Source organism: Blennius ocellaris (assembly GCF_963422515.1).
Source record: "Blennius ocellaris genome assembly, chromosome: 15".
In the NCBI taxonomy this organism is placed as follows: Eukaryota; Metazoa; Chordata; class Actinopteri; order Blenniiformes; family Blenniidae; genus Blennius; species Blennius ocellaris.
The window spans coordinates 17,686,647-17,710,220 of NC_137664.1; the positions used below are offsets into that span (position 1 = coordinate 17,686,647).

The window sequence follows — 23,574 nt, forward strand, 5'->3', positions numbered from 1 at the left end:
GTGGGGGGGGGGGGGGGGGGGGGGGGGGATTCAGGTAATGCATTTCCATAATGACATGGAGTCCGTCGGGAGCAGAGGAAGCTCCTTACATAATGTGACTCAAGCAACAGCCCTCATCCACATTCCTGCCCCATATCGCAAATGGATGCTCAAGGACTCGCCAGGACCTTGACACAAATCCAGCACAATAATGAAGGCGAGCCAAAACTGTTACCGTCAAACGTATGGCGAGTAACATACGTGCAACAAATTGCAGTGGCGTCACATAGATTATGAGATTATTTATTTGAGACGGCCCTTATCTCAGCACTGCAGCGACATTGTGGTTTACAAAATTTGAGTCATTATCGCAGGTGGATATTGCGCTTGACTGGTCAGTATGTGAGATGTTTACACAGAGGGGATAAAAGAGAAAGAAAGAAAAGCTGAAGGGAAATGTGAATAAATTGATCTCGCTGGGTCACACTATTCTAAATTACCTGCTCTATAATGCATGCCCATTAAAACAAAAACAAAACAAAAAAAAAAACCAGCAATGACAAATAGTGCTCTGTGAGATGATAAAATACTTAATAGCATAAAGAAAAAGTTTTTTCCTGGTACATGCGTCGTTCCAAATATTACCTGCATTTGAAAGGGATTAATTTATTCACCCTACAGTCCCAGAGATACTGCTGTTAGTTCTGTTTATGTTCATGTATTTTAACCACACATTTGAAACGTGCAGTAAAGGTGACATTAAAGTCTTAGGAAGAAGTTAATCTACGTTATGGTAATATTGCTAAAAGAGGATAAATTACCTTGTGATGGTAAAGTGTGTATTTATTGGGGATGTACCGATACCACTTTTTAAAAGACAAGTACAACTGGAAGTACTAACCTTTAGCTACTTGCCAATACCGAGTACCGATATGAGTATGTATCAAATGCCGTAAAGCCCAATTCATGCTCCATACGCAAACGATTTGCGAAGGCTGTGCGTGAACAGTCTACAGATGCTTTTTATCTACGCACTGCTAGCCGCTGTTCCACTGCACAGTATGTGGCGGAGTGGGAGGTTACGGTACAGCAAAGCGCACCCAGGACCAACTCTGTCACGGGGTCCCACAACAGAAAGTACGGTAAAAATGTAGGCGGGGTTGTAAACGCTTCAGCAGAGAACACGGAAGCGGCCAGCGGCAAGTCGTTCTCTTGTGACTCAGGTTAAACTTTCTCAAAGTGAACAGCAGTGTCCAGCTCCTGCTGAATCTCCTCCTCCTGTTTCTGAGAAGAGCGACAGCATCGCTGGCGTTTTAACGAAGTTGTTAAATCCAATCCTTCAGATCGATCATTCTGAAAAAGCATGTAACGTCGCTCTGAGCCCTGCAAACCCGGGATTTCAGGTGTCCGACAGTTTAACGAGCACCTGAACGTATCACTCAAAGCTCTCATTTTTGAAGCCGCGTTTGAACTTTACGACTAATTTGCTTTCAGAAATACAGCTGTTAACGTCTACCACTCATCCTAGGCCAGTGAAATGTTACATATAATTCACTTAACAATAATTCACTTTTTTTTTTTTGTCACTTCCCCCTGTGATTTTAAACTAAGTTTAACATTTAAAAGACTCACAGAGTTAGTGTGTTGTGTGCATCACCCGTACAGGAGGTGAATCCGTAGCCCCATGTGTGTGCGTGCTCATGGAGGCTGTCCTCACCTCGTACGGATCCTGCAATTTGGGCCACGTTTTTGCAAGTAGACAGCACGCACTTGCAAGTACAGCCAGTTGTGACCATCGCTTAATGGAGTAAAAATAAATAGATAAATAAATAAATAAAATAACCAAAAGTCAACAAAATTACTGTAATAATGTTATGTGTTTTAACGAATTAAACGTCATATCAATTAATTAAATTAACGTGTTACTTTTGACAGCGCGACTGATTGCTAGTTACTTCTTTAAAAAGTAAAACTAAATGTAATGTACAAGTAATAAAAACAAACTAAATGAATGACAGCTGAATGAATGACGTTTCTAGTATATTTCTTCTGGTCTCATCTAATGCAGAGTTATCTATTGAGGTTTATCCGGCTGTTTAAATAGAATTTATGATATGTTTTGCAGTTTTAATCACTGTCAGAAGAAGATAGATGGAGAGAATTACACCCCCTGACCCTCCCCCTCCCCCCAGGGACCAGATGGGGGGGGTCGCTGCTGCTGAGCACTGCTAAAAAGCCACACATGTCCTTGCTTCCTGTTTTAAATGACTGAATGACACATAGTTTGGACACAGAAGTACCTCAGAACTTATACACAGGCTCTCAGAGATAATCACATTTCCTATCCGATCACTGGCGGCAGAGCCGTGCATGGGAAAGATGTCAGTCCTCAGTCTTTGTCAGACCGTCTCTAATTGGCTTTCACATCAGGGCATGTCCATCACCGACTTCACAGCCCAATGATGGGCAGTTAGGCTGTGCACTGAGGAAAATTACTCTTGTTTCACTTCTCCTTTGTAATTAGTGTACTTGAATGAATAAGGTGAGAATAGACTCAGTTTTTTTTCAAGCACAAGTAATTTGTTTTCAATCCCAGTATGAGAAATATGAATGACATCAGGCAGCAGAGTAAATGTCAGCCATCGATTAAACAAGCTACATCTCCTGTTCTTCAGAATAACACACGAATGGCTGATGTAATGACTAAAGATTAGAACATAATAGATGACTGCCATCTTGACATTTAGCAATAATGTGTCAATTCACTGTTTGCTTGTCAGGCAGCTGCTTTTAACAGCTTCTCTCTGTTTCAGGGGTGTTAATAAGACTCTTGGACAAACACTGGCCCACAAGAGGCTCCAATCAGGCCACCAAACCACCAAGCAAATTGTACAAATTTGAAAGAAAACCTAGATATCTTTAAAACATTTCTTAAGATTGGCAGATACAAATGATGCCAAGACTGAAACTGAGATATCTGTGATGCTGCCATGAAAGATAGCTTCCTTATTGCTATCAAACTAGCCTCAGCTTACCTTGCCAGGGTGAGCTTGGAAAAACATGCTGAATGACATGGCAACAGTTACAACAGAAGTATTTCACCATTTGTTTTGTTTTGTTTTATACTTCCCCAATTGTATTTATGTATTTATTTGTTAATTTTTTTTTTTAAATTCATCTCCCTGTCCTTGTCCAGGCCTTCTTACAAGCTCTGGGCTGCCACCAGACCCAATCAAGAGATGGCAGACCCAGAGGTGCCCAAACCCCACAAGGAGGGCGGCTTCCAGACCCTATTGGGTGGCAGCCTGTCCTCCAGTGTTGTATTTCACCTGAGAAGACAGGGCACTAAAATCATGGGACCCCCCCCACCCATTCCACCCACAATGGATGTCCCACATCCATCCTTATGCCACGGCTTAACAGCTACATATACATTTTTTTAAAAAGACAGAGCGAGAAAAAGTTTCAATTTCCAGCAAATAATTGGAATTAAGAATCAAGACTTGGACTTGAACGTAGCTCTAGTAAACATCTTCATGGGGACCCTAGAGGTCTGGAAGTTTCTACAAGTAAATCTGAGGTGTATTTAGGTCCAAGCCCATTCAAAGCTTTTAGACCAGAAGGAAGATTTTGAAGTTAATTATTTGACACTCAGGGAGCCAGTGCAGAGATTGAAGGTCAGGTGCAGTGTGCTCCACGCTCTTTGTGTTGGTCACGACTCTGGATGAGCTGCAGCCATCTGACAGATTTTGTACTGAAACCTGTAAAACACACTGTTACAATAATTCAGCCTGCTGAAAATCTATTCATGAACAACAAAGGATCGTGTAGTTTGACATAATCCTTAAAAAGCTATAAAATAAAATCCTGATCCAGAACCCAGATCCGGATCACCTCCAAAATTTTATGGAATCTTCCGTGGCCTAATATTTATCTGTGGTGAAAAGTTTGACAAAATCAATGCTGTCATTTTGACATAATCTTGTTGGATATCTGGTGTGAGTCCATAATAGCACCAAGATTTCTCGCCTGATTTGTTGTCTTGAGTGACAGGAAGTCAAGATGAGTGCTGACATTTGACCTTTCCTCATTGGGGCCGAAAACAATTAACTCAGTTTTTTCCAGCTTAAGTTGTAAAAAAAAAAGTGCTGACACTTCCACTCATTAATTCAATTTATGCACTCACTTAGGATGTATAAAGTCATTCACTAACGCTGGTACATAGAGCTATGCGTCACATGCATAATTATGCTACGAGGTGTTGTAATGTCCCATGATCTGAGCCAAGGGGCCCAAGGACAGATCCTTGAGGAACACCACATGTGATCTCCAAACGCTCAAATTCATGAATAACGTTTGACAGAATATTCCTTAAGATTTAGAGCAATTTTATGCAGATTAATATAATAATGTGCCTTGTAAATGATCGAAATGGTCATTACCAGGCTGATACATATCGAGATGTAATTATTTTGTATTAATTCTGGAAAACATTTATGCACAACAATGGAATATGAAATCTATTCAATGTACAAACACAAAACACTAAACACTAAACAGGTTCAGGAACAACAGTTTCTATAAAGCTGTGGCCCTGCTGAACTCTGTCTGTAATGCACATATGAACACATAATTGCACCACTATGCATTATGTAGCTTTTTCTGTTTTGCACTATTGTAAGAAACAGTATAGTGGTATCATGACCACATTTTCAGAACATTATATGCAGTGCTGTATAATTGCTGAAAAATGCATAGACGTACACATTGCTTGTACCTGCAGCCACAATATTTATATGTTGTTTCCTACAACATCTGAATGTTACTGTATTTATTGCTGCATGAGCACTTCTCGTCAAATGCAATCCGCATCTCCTTACTTTGTACTTGTGACAGAGGTATTGAAGCTGAATCAGAACAGCGCCATTCCTATTTGCATTTATTACAGCTCATTGAGTTTACGTTGCAAATCAAGCGCAAAAAAAAGCTACAGTATCACAAAGCGATATTATGTGATATTTTCTCACATGGCTGCTGCACAGATCTGCTCGATACAACTGCCGATGAACGTGACTCACTGCCTCTCCCTCCGATTTGCATGCAACACCCTCAGGGTGGCTTCCACCCTGCCAACACATACAGTAGGATGCTGATATTCCAACATAGAGCCAACAGCAAAACATCTGTTTGTACGTGGACAATCCAATAAAAATACTTTTGCTGTCCTCTTTTCATGGACGAAGGTTGTATAATACACAAAATGATAAGAAAAAAAATGACAAAATGTCAGCAAGAAGCAGGACTGTAACATGCTTTTAGTAGCAGTGTGCCTAAAGGTAAGCGATGAGTTTCACAGTTCCACAATTACTTTTCTTAAAGAAACTGGAAAAATACAATGTGGGTATCAATGATGACAACACTAAATATTGATAGAATTCATTCATTGCATGGACTATTCAAGGGACCTTTTGCTGCATTGAAAAGCATGCCCTGCAGGAATGTCGAGAAAGAAACAGCAGCACACTCCCAATATCAGAACATTTCCCAAGTACGACACGTCTCTTGCAAGGGAGTCTTAATGCCACATAGTCAGACGCAGAAGTGCTCTCTAATGGAAGAACGAGCTTCAGCAAAAAGTGCGACAAGTTTTAGGTCACAGATCAAATGCATGGTTGGGTATCCTGCTTTCCTCCCAAAGTCCAGTAACACTGACCCTGAACAGGACGAAGTGGTATGGAAGAATGGATGGATTTAATATTGAATGTTAAATAAAGACATATCGTTACCTGCCAGAACATTGCTGATCTTACTGCTTGGAGAGAACTTCTGTATGATCAGTTGCTGTAGCTGTCGCTATCTGACAAGGCAAAAGCACAATTCAAAAGACTGGTGAGGATTAAGGCAGCCTATTCAGAGGCAGGCCAGCCAAAGGTCTGTACACAGGAGTGATCCCAAGCCCAAGCAACAGTACAAAGGAGTAATCCGAGATGCGAGGGCAAAATGCAGGCGAGGGTTCAAAATAAGCCGTCGACTATCAATGAAGGAACATGGCTGAGGAAGTCTTGAATGAAACTGATGATGTATGCGCGACACAAACTGGTAACAAGGGAGACAGGAATCACAGAATATATATCACAGTTTCCAGAATGTAAATCGACCTGTTCACTGTCTGACTGGTCATATGACTTACCTAAAGACACAACTAAAATATGAAAATATGCCAACTGTATGGCAACAGAATTACAATTGTAAGACTCCCATTACTACTATATTTCTCTGACAGAACAAGTTAAATGTGGCCAAAGAAGCAACTTCTATGGGAGGAGAGCAGATAAATTGTTACCATGATGAAGAAAACAAAAAGGCTATTCATTGGTTAAAAGTATGAAGGACTGAGCCAAAGAAAGAATTCGTAGATGTTTTGGGACCAAAAGCCGCTGGAACATGATTATTGTTGGCGCACTTATGACAAAAACATGCATCATTATGCATTTTTTGACAGGCGTGACTTTGGCCCCTTTTACATGATGATGTTTCCAGTTACAAACAGTCTTAAAATTTGTATTACATAAAACGTTATGTAATACAAATTAACGTTACACAACCGAATTAAAAACTAAACCGGTGTCTTAATTGTCCAAGTCAGTAAGCATATCCAAAACCTATTCAAAAAAGCAGAGTAAAGCCGAGGATATTTGGTGTCCTTGGATTTCTAAGCAAAAAATAAAAAAACTGGGCAGTAAATACACAAGTAATGCAAGTAATGAAAGTAATGTACTAACTGTAGCCGTTGTTGACGGTCTCTCTGGGAAGTTACAGGGTTTCATTTTCCTCCACGGAGAGACCAAATGTATGCTTTTGCATGAAAATGTGTGGGTTTCATGCTTCTTCGTGCACAGTTAGGCATGAATTTAAATCGACCAGCGGGCGGCTTTACTACACTCATAAGAGAAGGCTAGCGTCAGGATTCAGGATTCGGGTCTGCAGTTTGGAAAGTTTACTGAAACATCATTGACACATTAAACATCTCACAATTTAGAAATCAAGCTCTTTTTCAAAGCATCATTTAATAATTGATAAATATGGAGAATAAAGACTATTATTAAATAGCCATTTTTCCGATGATGACCGAAAGACTTTCAGAGCTTGGTCAAAGAACTATTTTAGGGAAAAATGCTTTTAATGCTTGCAACCATTCTGAAGTTGTTATAAAACACTGCAGCAACAGCAACACCATGTGACTTTAAAACAGTGTAAATGGTTTTATATGGGTATATTTTGAATGATGATATTGTGACGGTTTTTGGCCCTCTCTTAAACCATGCAGCCCTGGTAGCATGGCTTCTAATCTGTCCACTACAGAGGGGGGGGGGGGGGGGGCAAATAACCTCCTCCTGTAAGATCTGTGTATTACAGAAATGGAAACAAGCTTCGCCTCTGTGCCCAATTCTCGGGAAGTAGAGATGCTATGGAAGCGAATGTGGCTCAAAAATCTATTTGAAATGTATGACCTGAAACACTTTTTCATTTTCAGATTAAACTGCATTTTTGAATCATACATTTAAAAAAAAAAAAAGAATGATCAATAACCCCAATTGCATTTTCATTTTCTTATACAAGACTGCTTATTCTGTGACTTAATTAAAAATGAAAAATTAAATGACATTTAAGTTTTCAAAAGAGGCCCCAGCAAATAGTGACCAGAATTCATTTTGAAATGTCAAATTTGAGAATAAAAATGCATTTGCAAAAGTGCTTTTTGATTTCATGGTTCTGGCTGCATTATTTGACTCCTAAATGAAATTAATAATAGTTCGTTCAAACTGCATTTTCATTTCCTTATTGAGGTTGCTCATTTTATGGCAGAACTCAAAAGAAAACTTAAAGAGAGAAATGCTTTTCTGTTTTCATGTTCACCCTGCAAAAAAACAATCACAATTCAATTCGACTTAGCATTTCCAAATGGCGCAGGAGAGCGACATCAGAGGCCGCTCTACTTCTTCTGATTGTACCATGCTTCTAATACACCAGGAGGCGCTGTGCATGTTGGAGCTTGAGCAAGAGAAGAGACATGAGGGGCAAAGCAGCTCTTTAAATGTTACTGAATGACTAGAATTCAGTAATTCAGTACTAGATCAAGATTGGAATAAAAAAGCTTTCTTCTTCTGATTGTCTGTAGTTGTTCTTATTGTGACAATGTGGCCGACTATCTTTCGGAACCCGTTTAATTCATCTGCCTTTGTACGATGTGACTCATCCTTCAGAACGACGTGATAAAACCGAAAGAGTTTGTACACAGCACAGTTTAAAATATTATCTCTCAATAATGTCTGTCTCGGTGTGTTGTTTTATTGCCATTCTCGCGTTTAGGAGATCGGAGTAATCTCATACTTTTAGTGCGGCTTTGTTATAGCCTTATAGGTTATATACCGCCACGCACCTTCCTCAAGAGTCCACTCCATCGAAACAACATCCATGTTGACAGAGCACTAAATATGTAACAGCTGTCAGTTGATCATATTCTCTAAAGTCTCCTCGCGCAGTCAAATATTTAACCTGGCAGAGATTGCTTTCAATCAAATATACAAGTTGGCCTGTTTGATGTGACAAGCTCTCATCCATCGCATTGGATTGTTGCACCTCATTATGCAGTTTACTGCCAAATGTTATACGCGTCGCGTAATGGTCGTGTTGATTGATTTCTGCTCTCCGCCGCTCCTGCCAGTTTTACTGCAAAACATTTTCAATGCATTGTGGTAATTTTTCATAATAATATGTAGATCTTATATCTCAGTCCTCTGAATCACTGCTGTATACTTCCAACCCAGTCTCAGGGCAGTTTGTCAAATGATCACAAAATGGTCACAAATTGAATCTATTTTTCATGTTCTGTGACATGTTTTGCCACTTTTTATTTATTTATTTTTTGTAACACCTGGCACATACTACAGGATTTTTAAAATCTTCACAGATTTAGAGACCACACACTTGATGATCACAAAAAACAGATCGCGCAAGATCGTCCTGTTCTGATCTGATAGTGGTGTGGTGTGGTGTGACTACAGAGCTCACCACACACTAACCGATCCTTCAGCAGAGTGTCAGGCTCTGCACCATATACTTCATATATATATATATATATATATACATATATATATATATATATATCTGTATGGCACCGGAGGACCTCATGAGGGTCAATGCGGTAAAAGCAGGTCAGATAAATAGGAAGGTGCAAAACCATTAAGACACTTAAAAACTAGCATCACTGGTGCTTAGGCCATTTACCTTACTAATCCAATAAAATAAATAATGATTCAGACATGCTAAACGTGAGCCTTTCAGGTTCTTTATGTTGGACAGAGACTGATGGTGGAATAAAAATCTTGAAATATGTGGCAAGTGAGATGAATTGACAGATGCATATTAGTGGATCTGTAATACAGTCCACAACCCATTTGAATGGTGATTTAATGAATGGGAAAGAAAAGAAAGAATGAAACACATACTTTTGAACTGCGTGAGGTGTTGAGGACACCAAAATGAAAATCTCCCAAATGTCAACAGTGCACTGTAGTAATATTAGTGTCACGCACTTTGATGGGTTAATACGCTTCATCATGGCAGATATTTTCATAACAAGAATGCTTAATTTAAATCTGCAGAAGAATAGAAGAAAAAGTCACAGTGAAGGCTGATTTTCAAGTTTCTACTTCGAGTCATCCTTCTATCGGGAGTGTTCTCAAGATACTAATCCATGAAATAATCACCAAAACGATGCTCAATAAACGGTTTGAAGAAACTTGTATTTTCAGTGGAGCACTTTACCCTCTTGTATGAGGGTCTGTGTTTCATGTGGAGAGTATCTGACTGAGTCTTTCAGCTGAACTCACCTGAAAACAAGAGCATAACACAAATAAAGTGCACAGCACTACAATTAAACACGCTTCTGATAAACCCTGTGAGGTCTACAAGAGTCACAAGCATATTTTTCAGTTTTGCTTCCAGGTGGGCAACTTCATAGAGGGCTAAATTATTCCATGTATCATTCATGTTGAGCTTAGCCCCCCCCCACCCCCCCATCAGCAGGGCCACACAACACACCCCTCAGCAGACCTCAGGGGAACAGTGGCTTTATTCTTTCTGCTGACACAGCTTTGAATTCCGCTCATTTTCCCCTCTACCTTTGTGTATACTGCTGTCCAGGTGGTTTCTCCAGAGCAAAGGATAAGAGAGGGATCTTCTGACTTTCTTTTACAGCCACTGGACCGGGTGTATCAGAGGGAGGGAAGTGTGTTTTGACAGTGATGAGAAGAGGCAGTTCAGCATTGTCTTCTATACACAAGCGTCACACATTGTTTTCATTGGACTGTACTGTCAGATACATACCAAGACTGAACTTTGCAGAGTGGATATTGCAAAGTAAATTTACACTTACAAAAAGGAAGTGTGGTGTGACAATTCTGGCACCAGGTTCCTTTGTCAGCAGTGTTTTCCTCTCAAAAACACAAATGGGTGCCAGTTGACATCAAACTTGATCAGTTTGTAGAGCCCGTGTGTGATTTTATAAGGGCATTTTTCCATGATATGGAGCAAATGAAAAGTGGAAAGTTCCAGCTTTCAGATTTTCAGATTCTCATTGGTTTTTACAGAGGAAAGTCCCAATTACCAAATAGTTACGCAGGGGTGTTTTTGTCAGGAAAACCATTTTTTTTCCAATGGAGGGACTAGGTGCCTGGCATGGCAGCCACCTCCATTGGTGTTTGAAGGTATAAAACACCTTGGGGCTGCTCAATCAGTGGAAAATTGCAATGATGAAATGATTGCGCTATTGCTATTTTAACGTACTCAGTATTGGCATGTGGCATATGGAGGGTGTACCAGTTGGCAGTGAGTACATGTACAATCAGAATTCTATGTTGAATATAGTCGTTTCAATTTATTCTAATAATAGCAGCACAATTTTGCCTATTTTACAGTTGAAATACAGGAAGTCTAACCAAAATGTAAAGAGACAGATGGTGTGCAGTGAGTTTAGTGTTTATTGCATGTTTCACTTTTGTTGGAGGAAGGATAAAGGAGCATGTACATTATTTGAGGTGTTTCATCTCTTCAGTCTGCTGGTGGGGAGAAACAAAAGAATTGCATCCCTTCCCCAGAAGAGAAATACATTTTAGCAGAATAGTGGCTGAGTAAACCGGAGGGAGCCAGAACCCCGTCACACACACACCCAAACCTCATAAAAAATCACATCCAGTGTGTTAACCTAAAGCTACATGAGGCTAAAACAAAGGACAAACTCTTCAAATTTAAACCAAATTGAACCATGTTGGGTGCCTGAGAGCCAGCGGCCCTGCAGCAGGGAGATACACGGAGCAGGAATCGGCGTAAGAACAGGTGAAAACATTTTCTCTGTGAAATAAAAAGGGACACAGAGAGAAGCAGAAGGCCCACCAAAATTTCAACATTGTTGTACGGCCCTGGGCCACCGTCAGCCCCCACAGGTTCCAACAGGCTGAAGCTAATACTTGCAAATTTCAGCACACAGAAGGACGTCCTTGAGCAAACAGTGACTTATTAGAAAGTGAAACCTCCACTTCATCCCTACATCGGGCCATTGAGTATATGCTCAATGTAAAACTGCAATTTTTCCCTTGTGTGAGCTTCTTGCCCTGCCCCCCTGGGGATCCGAGCATCTGGACTTTTTCTTTCCAATTTTTTTCTAATGTATTTTTAATTGGAATCAGAATAGATGTAGCGTCAGTGTAGCGGCCTGATTGCTAACAGTTTAATGTGTTGGGCTCCAGGAATCCGTTTCACATGGCAAGCTGGCACCACCTGTTGTCAAGCCCTCCATCCCAGACCCGTCCCAAATCCACGGAAGGCAACGATGGCATCTGGATTATCTCCCTCAGCCATGTCTATGTGAAAACACACAACAAACAAAAGCAGAAGTATCTCTATTTAACTGATAGAATCAAATGTGGCTAGCTGACTATTTTAAAGTGAATATGTACAAATTCAGTGCTTCTTCTACACTGAGACAATTTTTGATTTTTTCATAAAGTCACAACTCTCATTCATAATAGTGAATTGAACATCAGGTTACAGTGACCTTCATCAGCTTTTGCCTGCATAAGATGAAATGGATATATTTGAAACTTCCTTTGATGTGGTTTTGATGGCAGCATGTGAGATTGGAATTACCGGGTCGTAGATCAAATCAGGACGAAAGCATATCAACAATTATCCATTAGATTACCTTGACCTTTACCAAAATCGGGTTCAGTGTCTACTAGCAGTGGCTTATTGAAAAAAAGCTCTAAAGAGCTGGTTTGTATCTCATTTGAGATTAGACATCTGAGCAATACTGATAATCATTCTCACACAATTCACTTCAGCATCACTAAATGAAGAGGCCAAGTGCATCCTCCAAGTTCAAATTACATTTAAATTCATCTCGGTTTTATAGCCTCGGGCTTGAAATAAATAAAACATCCAATATTCAGCTAATGTAGGTATATAGTGAATGATTTACATTCGGTAATGAGAAAGTAGCTCTGAAATTAGGTTAAGATCATCACTCTGTCCCAGGTGTTTCAGTCTCATGACAGCCAATTATAACACCGCAACTGTTTACTTACAACCAATCATAAAATGTGATGCCATGTGCAGTGGTAGGGCAATGAGCCAGTCCGGTGACTACGAAGAGACCTTAACCACTTTTTGTGTGAAGCCCTGAAACTAATAATTCAAAATAATGTTTTTGAGTAGATGTGTCAAACGTAATTCAGTTTGGGGCCACAAACAGCCCAATTTAATCTTCAGCAGACTGGATTGGTAAAATACTGCCATAATAACCTTTAACTTTGAATTTTAAAGTTTTTCTTTGTTGTAGTGCAGAGTATACATGATGAAAACGTCTATATTTTCACGCAACTAAACAACGCAACATCGGAAAATTGCTACAATCTGGACATTAAGCCAATTTTAATGAAACCCTCTGGTGCAAAATACAGTGAAATGTCCCAAAAAAAAAAAACTTATCCTGTTGTCTTATGCATGTTCTTTATAAACTCACCCTGAGCATAGTTTTGAGACTACTTTGTCAACAATGAGGTAGCGAGCGTTCATGGCAGCGTCAATGATGTCTCAGCTCAGGTCTCAGTGTTATGTCCACTACTCTTAAAATATTACTCTAAAAAATTTTAAATTTTAAAAATGTGCGTGTTGGTTTGGCCGGCAGGATTGGAGCCTCTTGCGGGTTGGTTTTGGTCCACCTGTCTTATGTTTGACGACCCTGTCTTACAGTAACTGATCCTACATATCGCGCATAGAGAGAAAATTAAGAAAACATTGTGTTTTGTCTTGCAGGATCCACTGGGCGGGCACCGAGACAGCCACCCAGTGGTGCGGATACATGAGTGGAGCGATACAAGCAGGTCAGCGAGCAGCTCTGGAAGTCCTGGCTGAAGTCTGCCACGTGGTCCTGACCGAGGAGGAGCAGGAAGTCCTGCAGGAGAGTCTGCCTGTGCAGAGCCCCGCAGAGCAGACGGCATTATCTAAGCTTGGGTACCTTCTCACAGGCAAATCAGTGCTTATCGCCACGCTGATGGTAAGCGCTGCCCTACTGCTGGCTCACCGTCCAGATGCATTGAGGAAACTCGGTAATTTGACGAGCAGCGTCTTGACTTGCAGATGCAGGATATTCTGATTATAACAAAGACACATAAAAAGATGTACGGGTTGAGGTGTACGTTATTCTTGAGGGATTGCCATTTGATTTTCTCAACCAGCATTTATTTGTCACTTTAACATTCAGAAACATGTTCAGTTGTTTGAAATGTAGCCTATAAGCTTCAGGCTCCAGAATGATCACGGTGTATTCAGACCAGCAAGAAAAGTGCTTTTGTACTGCATGTCTCGTGCTGCTTCCCGGAGAACCATAAAACCTGCTTGAAAGGCTTGGAGCTGAGCCACAAGCGGGTTTGCGCGCCCACAAAACCACCAGCAGACGTTGGGATGAGCGTAAGATGGATGAACCAGTCGCACAATGATAACGTCCCAGGGAAAGTGATTTAATCGCTATCGCTTGATTGCACAGTTGATTGAAAGGATTTTTGTCAGTCCCCGTGTCTTCTCTGGAGAGTAACTCAAACGCCCACTAATCATTGCACGGTACTCTGAGACTCCATTGGCACCATGGCTTGCTATTTGTCTTTGTTATCGCGAGCTCGCACTGAATCAAGCGCTTGTTCTCCCCGGTTTTGTCTAAGCCAGCCCAGGCTGCCTCAGAGCCTGCAGCCCAACATCTCTGAACCTGTGCAGTTTCCTGCCGCTTTCCACCATAACTCCATCCAAACCAGGAGTCCCTTTCTTGCAGCTTTGATTTTATGAGCAAATATAAATAATCTACTGCAAAAAAATTAATAAAAGAGTGAGTGGATTAATCTGTGGCCCTTGTATTACTTTTTTTTGCATTATTTGATTACATTTGGTACATTTTCTGTGAAATAAAGTTGATTTGACAGAAAGGATTATGAATCGTTATTGTTCACTTACTGAAATCAGTGAAAATCAAGTGAAATCAACAAATAAAAAAGAACTGACGATGCTGAAATGACTCTGTGGCCTCGTTTAAATTATGTTTTCATGTGAAAATTGCAAACTTTTGCTGCATTTTGCAGTGCCCAGAGTCACTGAAAATATCACTTTTCGAAAACACTCTGACTCTGTCTCACAGTGCTTTAAGTACATAATGCCCCCCCAGGATTTGTGTCATTGGGTATATACATTTATATTTGAATGCTGTATTTCTCTGCATACATGTTACTCCAAATAATTAACAGCTGTTAATTTAATATAGATATGCATATAAGTGTTTATGAACAGCTGTTGTTGTTAGGGATGCACTGATACATCTTTTCCAAGGGACAAGTCCAAGTGTGAGTATGAACCTATAGCTAACTTTCTGATATGGAGTACCAATATGATTACTTATTATATATCATCAAGATTAATTTATTCTCCATACTCAACAATATGCGAAGGCTATGTGTAGCTACAAACCAGCCCACAGTTTGAGAACCGCTGATGTAACGTATAGGATAGTTGGTGGGGTTCATTTTAAACTCTGGTTAAACTCTGCTCCCTTTATTTTCACTTGACCTGCCCAGAAGAGAGAAGTGGATTGCTGTACTATTTTAGGAACCGACGGCGCCGCTCCAAGGTTCCTACTTATGGTATATGTCATCATCAACTCGAGACATACATGCGGTAAATGCACCATCTGGGAGACTGGCAGCTTGCCTCGCCGGTTGCTATTTTTTTCATCATTCACTGCAATCCTGCTCTCGAGTGCGGTGATGAATTCACGGCCATTTTGAAAAGATGAGCGTTTGTGAAAGGTGGTCGGCTGTGCTGCCGCTGTGCACTTGAGTTATACGAGCAGCGTGACACAAGCCCCACAAGTAGCTCGGGTTTTCAGGGCTGAACGCCATGTTCATCTTCCAAAATTAAAGGCTAAATAATTGCAAGGCTTCGGGGGGGGGGGGGGGGGGGGGGGGACTGCCAAGAAGCAGGCGTCTTTGTTTTAACAGGCAATGGTCAGAGTTCACCAAAATTACCTTGATGAATTGTTAATGCTCATAAATAATTTTTATGAGCTTCTGTTAATTTGGTTGTAAAAAGAAGCACCGATTTGGCTTCACAGAACATTAAAATGCAGGGAGAGTTTTATCGTGTTTGTTAATAATCTTATGCTTAATAGATTTGGATGAAAGAAAATGTTGTTTTTTTTAACCTCCAGAAGTTTAAATGTCCAAAATGAGCTATAAAGTTTAAAAACACCACAGAGAGATGAGGATTTTTAGCATCACAGTGGATGGTGTGAGAGAAAAAAAACTAAAAAAGATGGTGAGCAGCTCTGCTGTAATTACTGCAGCCTGTGTAAATACCTGTTGAAGCACTTCTCTTAGTGTTTGCCTTCGGGCAATAGCACCAACTTTAAAAATTCATAGAATGCAGTGTGGTGTAATCAGTGTTTGTGACCATAAACAACTCTTTCTCGTGAAATAAACCACAGAATGTTTCTTCACAGCAGATGTTCTAGCGCTTGCACTCGCTCTCTCTGTCTCCAAAATTTTGGCACATTTAGCACCTCATTTGCATGCATTTGTTTTTCTAGTGTTGTGATAATAATCATAGAAAACACATTTATTGATAATAGATGGAATAAAATAAACAGAGACAAAACCTTTGGAGACTTTTCATGCCATCCTCACACGAAGGTGATGAGTTACAGACTGCTGAAAACAAGAGATTTTCATATTTTTACAATATTACCCAAACAAACAATTCATGCGAACTTACAGAGAACAAAAACAGAACCCAAGATCAATGTAGGCCCATTTACACAACACAACAAGTGAAACTGCAACATTTTTGTGTTTTCACTTCAAACAAGTTAAGCAATTACACAGCAAAGTTTTGAAAACGTCCGTTCACATTGGAAATGGCAGAAACTCCAAAAACAATGTGGTTTTCTTATTGGGCCAGTAGTGGGGGCTGCTGCTTGTTTTTGAACTAAAGCCACACACGTAAGAGAAAAATATGCTATAAGACGTGTTATGGTCCAATTTTTTCAGCAGGAGGGATTACAGAGTGTGTGCCACCTGAAGGTACCCTTCTTCTTGAGATTGCCCAGTAGATTCTATGAGACGAACTGATAGCCAAACCTCAGATTTAGGAAGAACTAGCTCGAACTGAATTAAATCTGCAATGGAGCTGCTGGATGTGCAGATTCTGTCCCGGATGTTGAACTATGGACCACCTTTTCACTCTCTCACATCTTCAGGTTAGGGATCAAGAATCACCCAAGGTTAAAGGGGTTCAAGTATCTCAGGGTCTTGGTCACAAGTCACAAGGGATTGTGTGCCAAGGTGTAGGGCTGGTCAAAGAGTAATTACTGTTGTGACACCTTCGCCGGTGGTCATGATGATTGTTTCTCGTCTTTCCTATTGAGAGGCAGTTCAAGCATTTCCGTTGAATGTGTTTTGGTTACTTGCTGTTAGAGTATTAGAGTTCTCCCCAGCACATCCAATAGGGACAAGGCCCGAGTATGAACTCATGAGATTTAATATCTCTCAGCTCTCCAGTTGACCTGGAGAGAGATGTGTGGACTTCTTTGATTTCTTCTTTGTTTTTTTATATTGCCACTGCAGCCTCGTGTTGATTTGGTGAGAAAGAAGACGGATGGAGAAGATAAATGGATTCAGTTGACTAACTTGGGGCTTGTAGTCTTACACAGGCTGGATGTCAGCAAGAACCTCTGATTATGGCTTTCCATAATCCTGCGATCATTTTTTTTTTTACCCTTAGGTTATTTCTCAAAGTGTACTTCTTTTGCACCAGTGGTGTATCTGCAGCTAACACCTCCACAGTGCAACTCTTTAACATGTTGTCAGCACACATAAAGTGAGAAGCACTGAGTATGGTGCTGTGTTGAGCAGAATACCCTCAAGATTCCAATGACACCTGTTTTTCTTTTTTTTCTTTTTTTGTCTTTGTGATAGATTTCCTGTTTTCACACTTGTCAAATTTGGTCTCATGTGGGTACTCCATGTCATTTGTGGAAGTGTGCATGGAAACCTGTGCAGAAAACAAGTGGATGAAGACTGCCTGAAAAGCAGGTGTGCTTATGAGCAGATTTTGGTCAGAATGCAGCATGGACCAAGCAAGTTAAACTGTGTCAGCACATGATGTTGCAGATCAACTGTCTCTCTTGGTAGAATATTGTAATTGTTCAGTGCTGTTTGGCAGGTACATCTGTCCTGTTTATCCTGTTGTAATCTTATTCTATAATGTAGAATACTTAATAGAGGACAATGCTATCAACGTTGCAGTGTCCTTGTGGAAGTTATGAACAGATGGGTGCACAAAGCAAGCTGGAACAATACATTTTGAATGTTTAATTACTTGTTGAAGCAGTTTTTCTAAATACATGATGCTAAATAGCTCTGATTACAGCTGCAGACACAGACCATAAGACTGGTGACTGATGTTGAAATGAACTTGGTGGCGATTGGCTTCATGTTGAGTTTCAACATCACTTTTTGTGTACACAAAAAAACTTTCAAGTCAAAACTGAAAACTTTCAGCCTTTTGGGCATCTGTTTACATGACAATGCTGCTCCTCGCCACTGAAATCTATACAATACAATACAATACAATACAATACAATACAATACAATACAATACTATACTATACTATACTATACTATACTATACTATACTATACTATACTATACACAACTTTCAAGTTGCACCGCACGAAAACCCATCCTGCCCCGCGACAGAAAGTGCTGGGGAACCGCGCCTTTAGAAAACAGCACTCAAGGTGGAACTTTTCAAGAACATGCCAAATTTCCATGGAAATAATTAAAAACACAACTTTTTGAGAAAAAATAAAACAGTTACTGTGCATGCATACCATGACCTTCAGTATGTTTTTACTTCCCGTTCAAATTCTCCTGGAGCGTGGTAGGTTTATAGTTAAGTGTCACCGGAATAGCAGTTCCTACTTTGTCGTCTGTGTACACGCCATTGTTCATCTTTGCAGTGTATTGTTGTCTTGTACACGTTTGTGTGTGGTTTCAGTACAAAAACATGGAACAACAACTTGTGGCTTGTCATGAGCGCCACATCGTTTTCAGCATTCCTGCCATTTCCACGTAAATGGACATCGTTTTCAAAACATCGCTGTGCAAATGCAAAGCTTCTTTGAAATGAAAACATTAAAAAAATGTGTTTTCACTTGAAATGTTGTCAAGTAAATGGGGCCTCACAAGGTTAAAGGGGGAAAACTGACATATATTTATAAAACACTTATAATGTGACAAAATCACATGGAATTCGACAACTCTTAAGTTGAATAAATCTATAAACATGACACGGATGCACACAGCTCAAGGTTATCATTGTAACTCTGCAAAACTTCACAGATGTTTTCCTGTTACATAAACTCTTAAAGCCACTTTAAAAAAAATAGTTTGTTTTTTTTACAACAGATGCTTCAGAAAACAAAAGCGGCAATAAACTACTGTTAATTGCAATTAATTTTGAATAATTGTGAAGACAAGCTCTGATTTTTTACATCAATATATTGTCCCAGACCACGGTTCATGTTTCAACCATGTTGAATATTATATATTAACGTTTTAGATAGATACAATGATCTCATTGGATAACTTTTTTTTTGTGAGGATGATCATTTTTGCAGTGGAACGCCCATCAAGGTAGTAGCCAGTAGAAAACTAGACATAGTAGAGCAAAGACAACATGTGTACCAATATCACAATACAAATCAGTGCACTGCTATTGCTACCTTTGAATAAATTGATATATGTGAGTGTTTCTAGTTTCAGCTCTCCATACAAACTATTCAGAAAAGGCAGTGCCTCAGGTCCCACTATAGTCTCTGGCACCACCCTCCCAGAAGGTGCTCCTGAACCCTGAGGTACTCAAAGTCACTGTTACATGATGTTCCATTCTCGGTCAGTGCCACAGCAATTTACAACCTGGGTATTACATGGAGTAAATTAATGTCTTCCGGACAGCTTCATGTAAAGGTCAGCGCTATTGTCTCTGTAAAGGTGGAAAATATGGCAGAGCATTTGAGATGGCTCACATCGCATTGTACCGATCCAGCCTCGTAACATGGAGAGAAATCTAGCCTTTATGACGCTTGTGCTCATTTTGAGTCATGCCAGTGGGGAGATGATTCAACTTATGCAGTTGTGTTCAGACTGCATTTTTTTTAAATATGAATGTTATGCAAATACCCCATCAAAAGCTGTTCACTCAATGTTGGCCAGGGCTTCCTAACGGCCTCTTCTCCTCTTTGCCAAAGCAGACTTCCTGTATTTAACATAAATCTAAATGTTTGAAGTCCTTGTAAAACTTAACTAGTCATTTGTGCAGCTGTGATTCAATTACACCCAGGTTAAGTGGCCCTTTTCTTTTGGGATTTCATCACATTATGTGATTCTTCAGGCCCAGTTTGAGGCCAATATCAACATCCAACTATTGAGACAAAAAGGTAACAGACGAGAAAGGCTGGCGAATGCAAAACACATCTGACTGACTTATATCCCGTCTTAAACTCCTATCAAAAGCAATGCCAATTTAGCATCACACTTCCCTCGTGCTGTATGGGAGGGAGCAGGTGAAAATTGAGCTTTTTTCATTGCTTTTCTAGATATGGTGACAAGAGAATACATTATTTACGTAATACAAAATCAGTGTCCACCTCTAATCATAGGAGAAGACGGAATGAATCTGATAAGCTTGCTTCCCTCGACCAAAACACCCCCTGTATGATTTTATTTATCTTTTCTACTTCAGCTCCAAATGAGATCAATTTATGCAGCTCATTGAATTTTAACCCATCTGGAGATACACATTCCTCCATATGATCTATTTACATTTGCAGCAGTGTTTTAACAGAACCGATGTGTAAAATCGTTCCACATCTGTCAGAGGAGTTATTTTGAGCAAATAAAAAAGAAAAACTAGGATTAAGACATTGTCTTCATTTCAAAATGCCTTCATTTGCGATCTGCTTGCATTAAACATCATTGCATTGACAATCCTCAATGAGCTGAGGGAAGGTGAGTGAATGGTTAGCACGTGATTGCACGCTTGATTGAAAGGATTTCTGCTGGTGTCTCTCCTCTGAGAAAATCTCTAACGCTCACTGATTGCTAGCAGTCTGGTGCTGCCGCACGCTATTTTTCTTTGTTATCGCGAGCTTGCAAGGGATCAGCCATGACTGTGGTCCTGGTTTCATTTCAGCTAGTCGAGGTTGAATCATTGCCAACAGCAACACATGTCTTCACTGTGCAGTGGTAAACATCTGACAGATCTGCAGGGTCTGTGTCCAAGATGCACATGAATCACTGAATCAAAATAAAAATGAGGTGAAAGTGAACATGCTAGCAAACAGCATTACAATAATGCAGTGAAAATAGACATGAAGCAAAGGGAGTCGCCTCTTCAAAAAAAACACCCCCCCTTAATAAAAAAAAAAACCAGCAGGGATTTTATGGATTTCATAGATTTAAAATCTAAATTAGATTGACATTGCATCATGTAAACTCTTCTTTCTGATCCCCAACAAATTTTAATTATGATCATTTAAAGAAAAGTGGTGTAGCAAAACCAAACAAACAGTATAATGCTGTTAAATGCGGCACAATGAATGGTGAAGACATGTTCAGTCAAGTACCATTTCATCCTGAATATGACTGAATTAAAGAGTTATTGGAAGAGTTCTCAAAGCAGGTTTTATCTATCATGGAAGCACATCAGTACACATAATGTCCTTGGTAGACACACAAAAATCCCCTTCTTAATATATCAGAATTTGCAAAAATGAATGAGATATTGACCCTGTGGCGGTCCATGGATTGAAATGGAATGTTTCTTAGTTCTGCCAGCATGAACTTAATGTCTGTAGCAAAGTTCCGCAATACATAACATTTACTTAATTCTGAAGTAACTTTGCATTATTTTCCTCTGTATTTTATCAACATATAATTAAAAAAAAACATCCTGCAAGATTTAGAAGCAGAATAGAAACCATTTATGAAATCTGTAATTTAAATAGTTATATTATTAAGTGATCATCAAAATTGCCATTTGCAGTTTAGTAAATAAACTGGAAATGTGGACTCTATTGCAGAGAAAAGATTCATTGTTTGGTTTGGCTTGAGAGAGGACTTAAAATGCCAAACTCCACCATTGATGAGAAAGAAGCTCATCTTATTTCACAAAGGCAGATCGAAAAAATCCAAAAGTCCCAAAACCCAAATTCAAGAGATCACGGGAGGGTGAACCACAAAAAACACTGGAGCATAGCAAATGCAGAAGCACAGACGACCGACAACCAGGACACACAGAAAAACAACCAACATACACCTAAGCCAATACAATCAGATGCAAATGCAAGGATGAAACACATCAGGGCAGTGAACAGCAATCAAACACGAGGAGGGACAGTCAAGGCACCTGAAACCTGAGACAGAATCAGGTCCTGTTTGCATGGAAACGATTTCAAATAAAAATGGTAGTTCTGCAAGCTTTTGGTTTTGGGGTCTGTTTACACAACAATGGTGCTCGGCATCACTGGAAAGGCAACCTTTAAAAAAAAAAAACGGCTCCCAAGGTGGACCTTTTTGAAAACATTCTGACTTTTTGGTAATGTTTGGTCTCTGCTTCAAGCAGATGGCAGAAGCGCACATGTTGTGGAAAATAGTTCTGCTCAAGTTTGGGTACATGGACAATAACAACAATGGCGACCTCCAGAGTGGCATGACTCCCAGTCCTTATTCTCCTGGGACTTGGGAGTTTTATAGTTAAGAGTCACCTGTAATAGCAACCTAACTGTCCATACAAATGTCTTTGTCCTCTCTATTGTTAATGTTTCTAAGGTATTGTTCTCTGCTCACGTGTGTGTGTGTGTGTGTGTGTGTGTGTGTGTGTGTGTGTGTGTGTGTGTGTGTGTGTGTGTGTGTGTGTGTGTGTGTGTGAGGTTTTATAACTAAAACAACCAACGACTCAATCTTGGAAAACTTCATCAACCTTCGGAGGGGGGGGGGGGGGGGGGGGGGGGTAAAAAAAGATGGCATCAGATGTAGTTACTAGTTAAGCGGAAGGCGGTAGCTGCCAACAACCGCCACAGTGAGATGGAAGGTCTCCCTGGGCTTGCAGGGAATGGTCAGAGCCTCACTGCTACCAGTTTACTATCCAGGGTGAGCAAATGCTCCCTTCTGGCAATGCAAACCAAGGTGGCACCATCTGCTGTCAACAAACGTGACAAAGCAAACTGTCCACCCAAACTGTCAATCTGGAACAGCTCCTGCACCCACGTGTGTGTAGGAAACACCCCAGTACACACGTGCACAAACACACACGCATGCGCACGCACACACACACACACACACACACACACACACACACACGTCCCACAACCAGCATAGCTTAAAATGTGATGTTACCCCCCAAAAAATATCCCTCTAAAAAAGAAGTTGCACATATATTTGAGGGGGGGAAAAGCACAAGCAGAGGTGTCAGGCTGTGAGGGAAAAAAGGGGGTGAAAAAAACAATAGATAAAACACTGGGCTGTCATGCCAAACAACACTTTCTGGAGGAAACGTTGTTTCATGCCTTGAATACTGTAAGTTAGAGTAGTTTCGAGGTAGTTGAGCCTTCCCACAAACCAAAAATGAAAAGGAATTTCAAGATAAATAGTATGAAAAAGGCTGAAGACGCAGGGGAATGATGCTTATTATTTCTTCGGATTCGCTTTCACCGCAGCAGTCGGTTCTTCCTGAGGTTCACAATAGGAAACAATAAAGAGAAAAACTGAAAAGTAGAAGAGTTAGATAGAGCCAGACTGAGTCGCGGTGTTAGTGGTAAAGTTTTGACAGACAATATTACCGTTCCTAACATCACTCATGCTGTATATGAAGACTTTGCTTTAAAAAGTCACAGTGGCCACTGTTTAATGAGAAATAACTTTTGAGTGTGATCAT

At 40.2% G+C, this 23,574-nt stretch overlaps 1 protein-coding gene across 1 annotated transcript in view; it reads left to right on the plus strand.

The window, feature by feature from the left end:
* LOC308140255 (putative flavin-containing monoamine oxidase A) overlaps positions 1 to 23,574 on the plus strand; it is a gene marked incomplete at both ends in the record, with an annotated part of 87,522 nt that overhangs the window by 49,584 nt on the left and 14,364 nt on the right. The window contains one exon of the mRNA XM_080509940.1: positions 13,354 to 13,646. Within this exon, the coding sequence (XP_080366066.1) occupies positions 13,354 to 13,646 (293 nt within the window). The remainder of the gene's footprint in view (positions 1 to 13,353; positions 13,647 to 23,574) is intronic.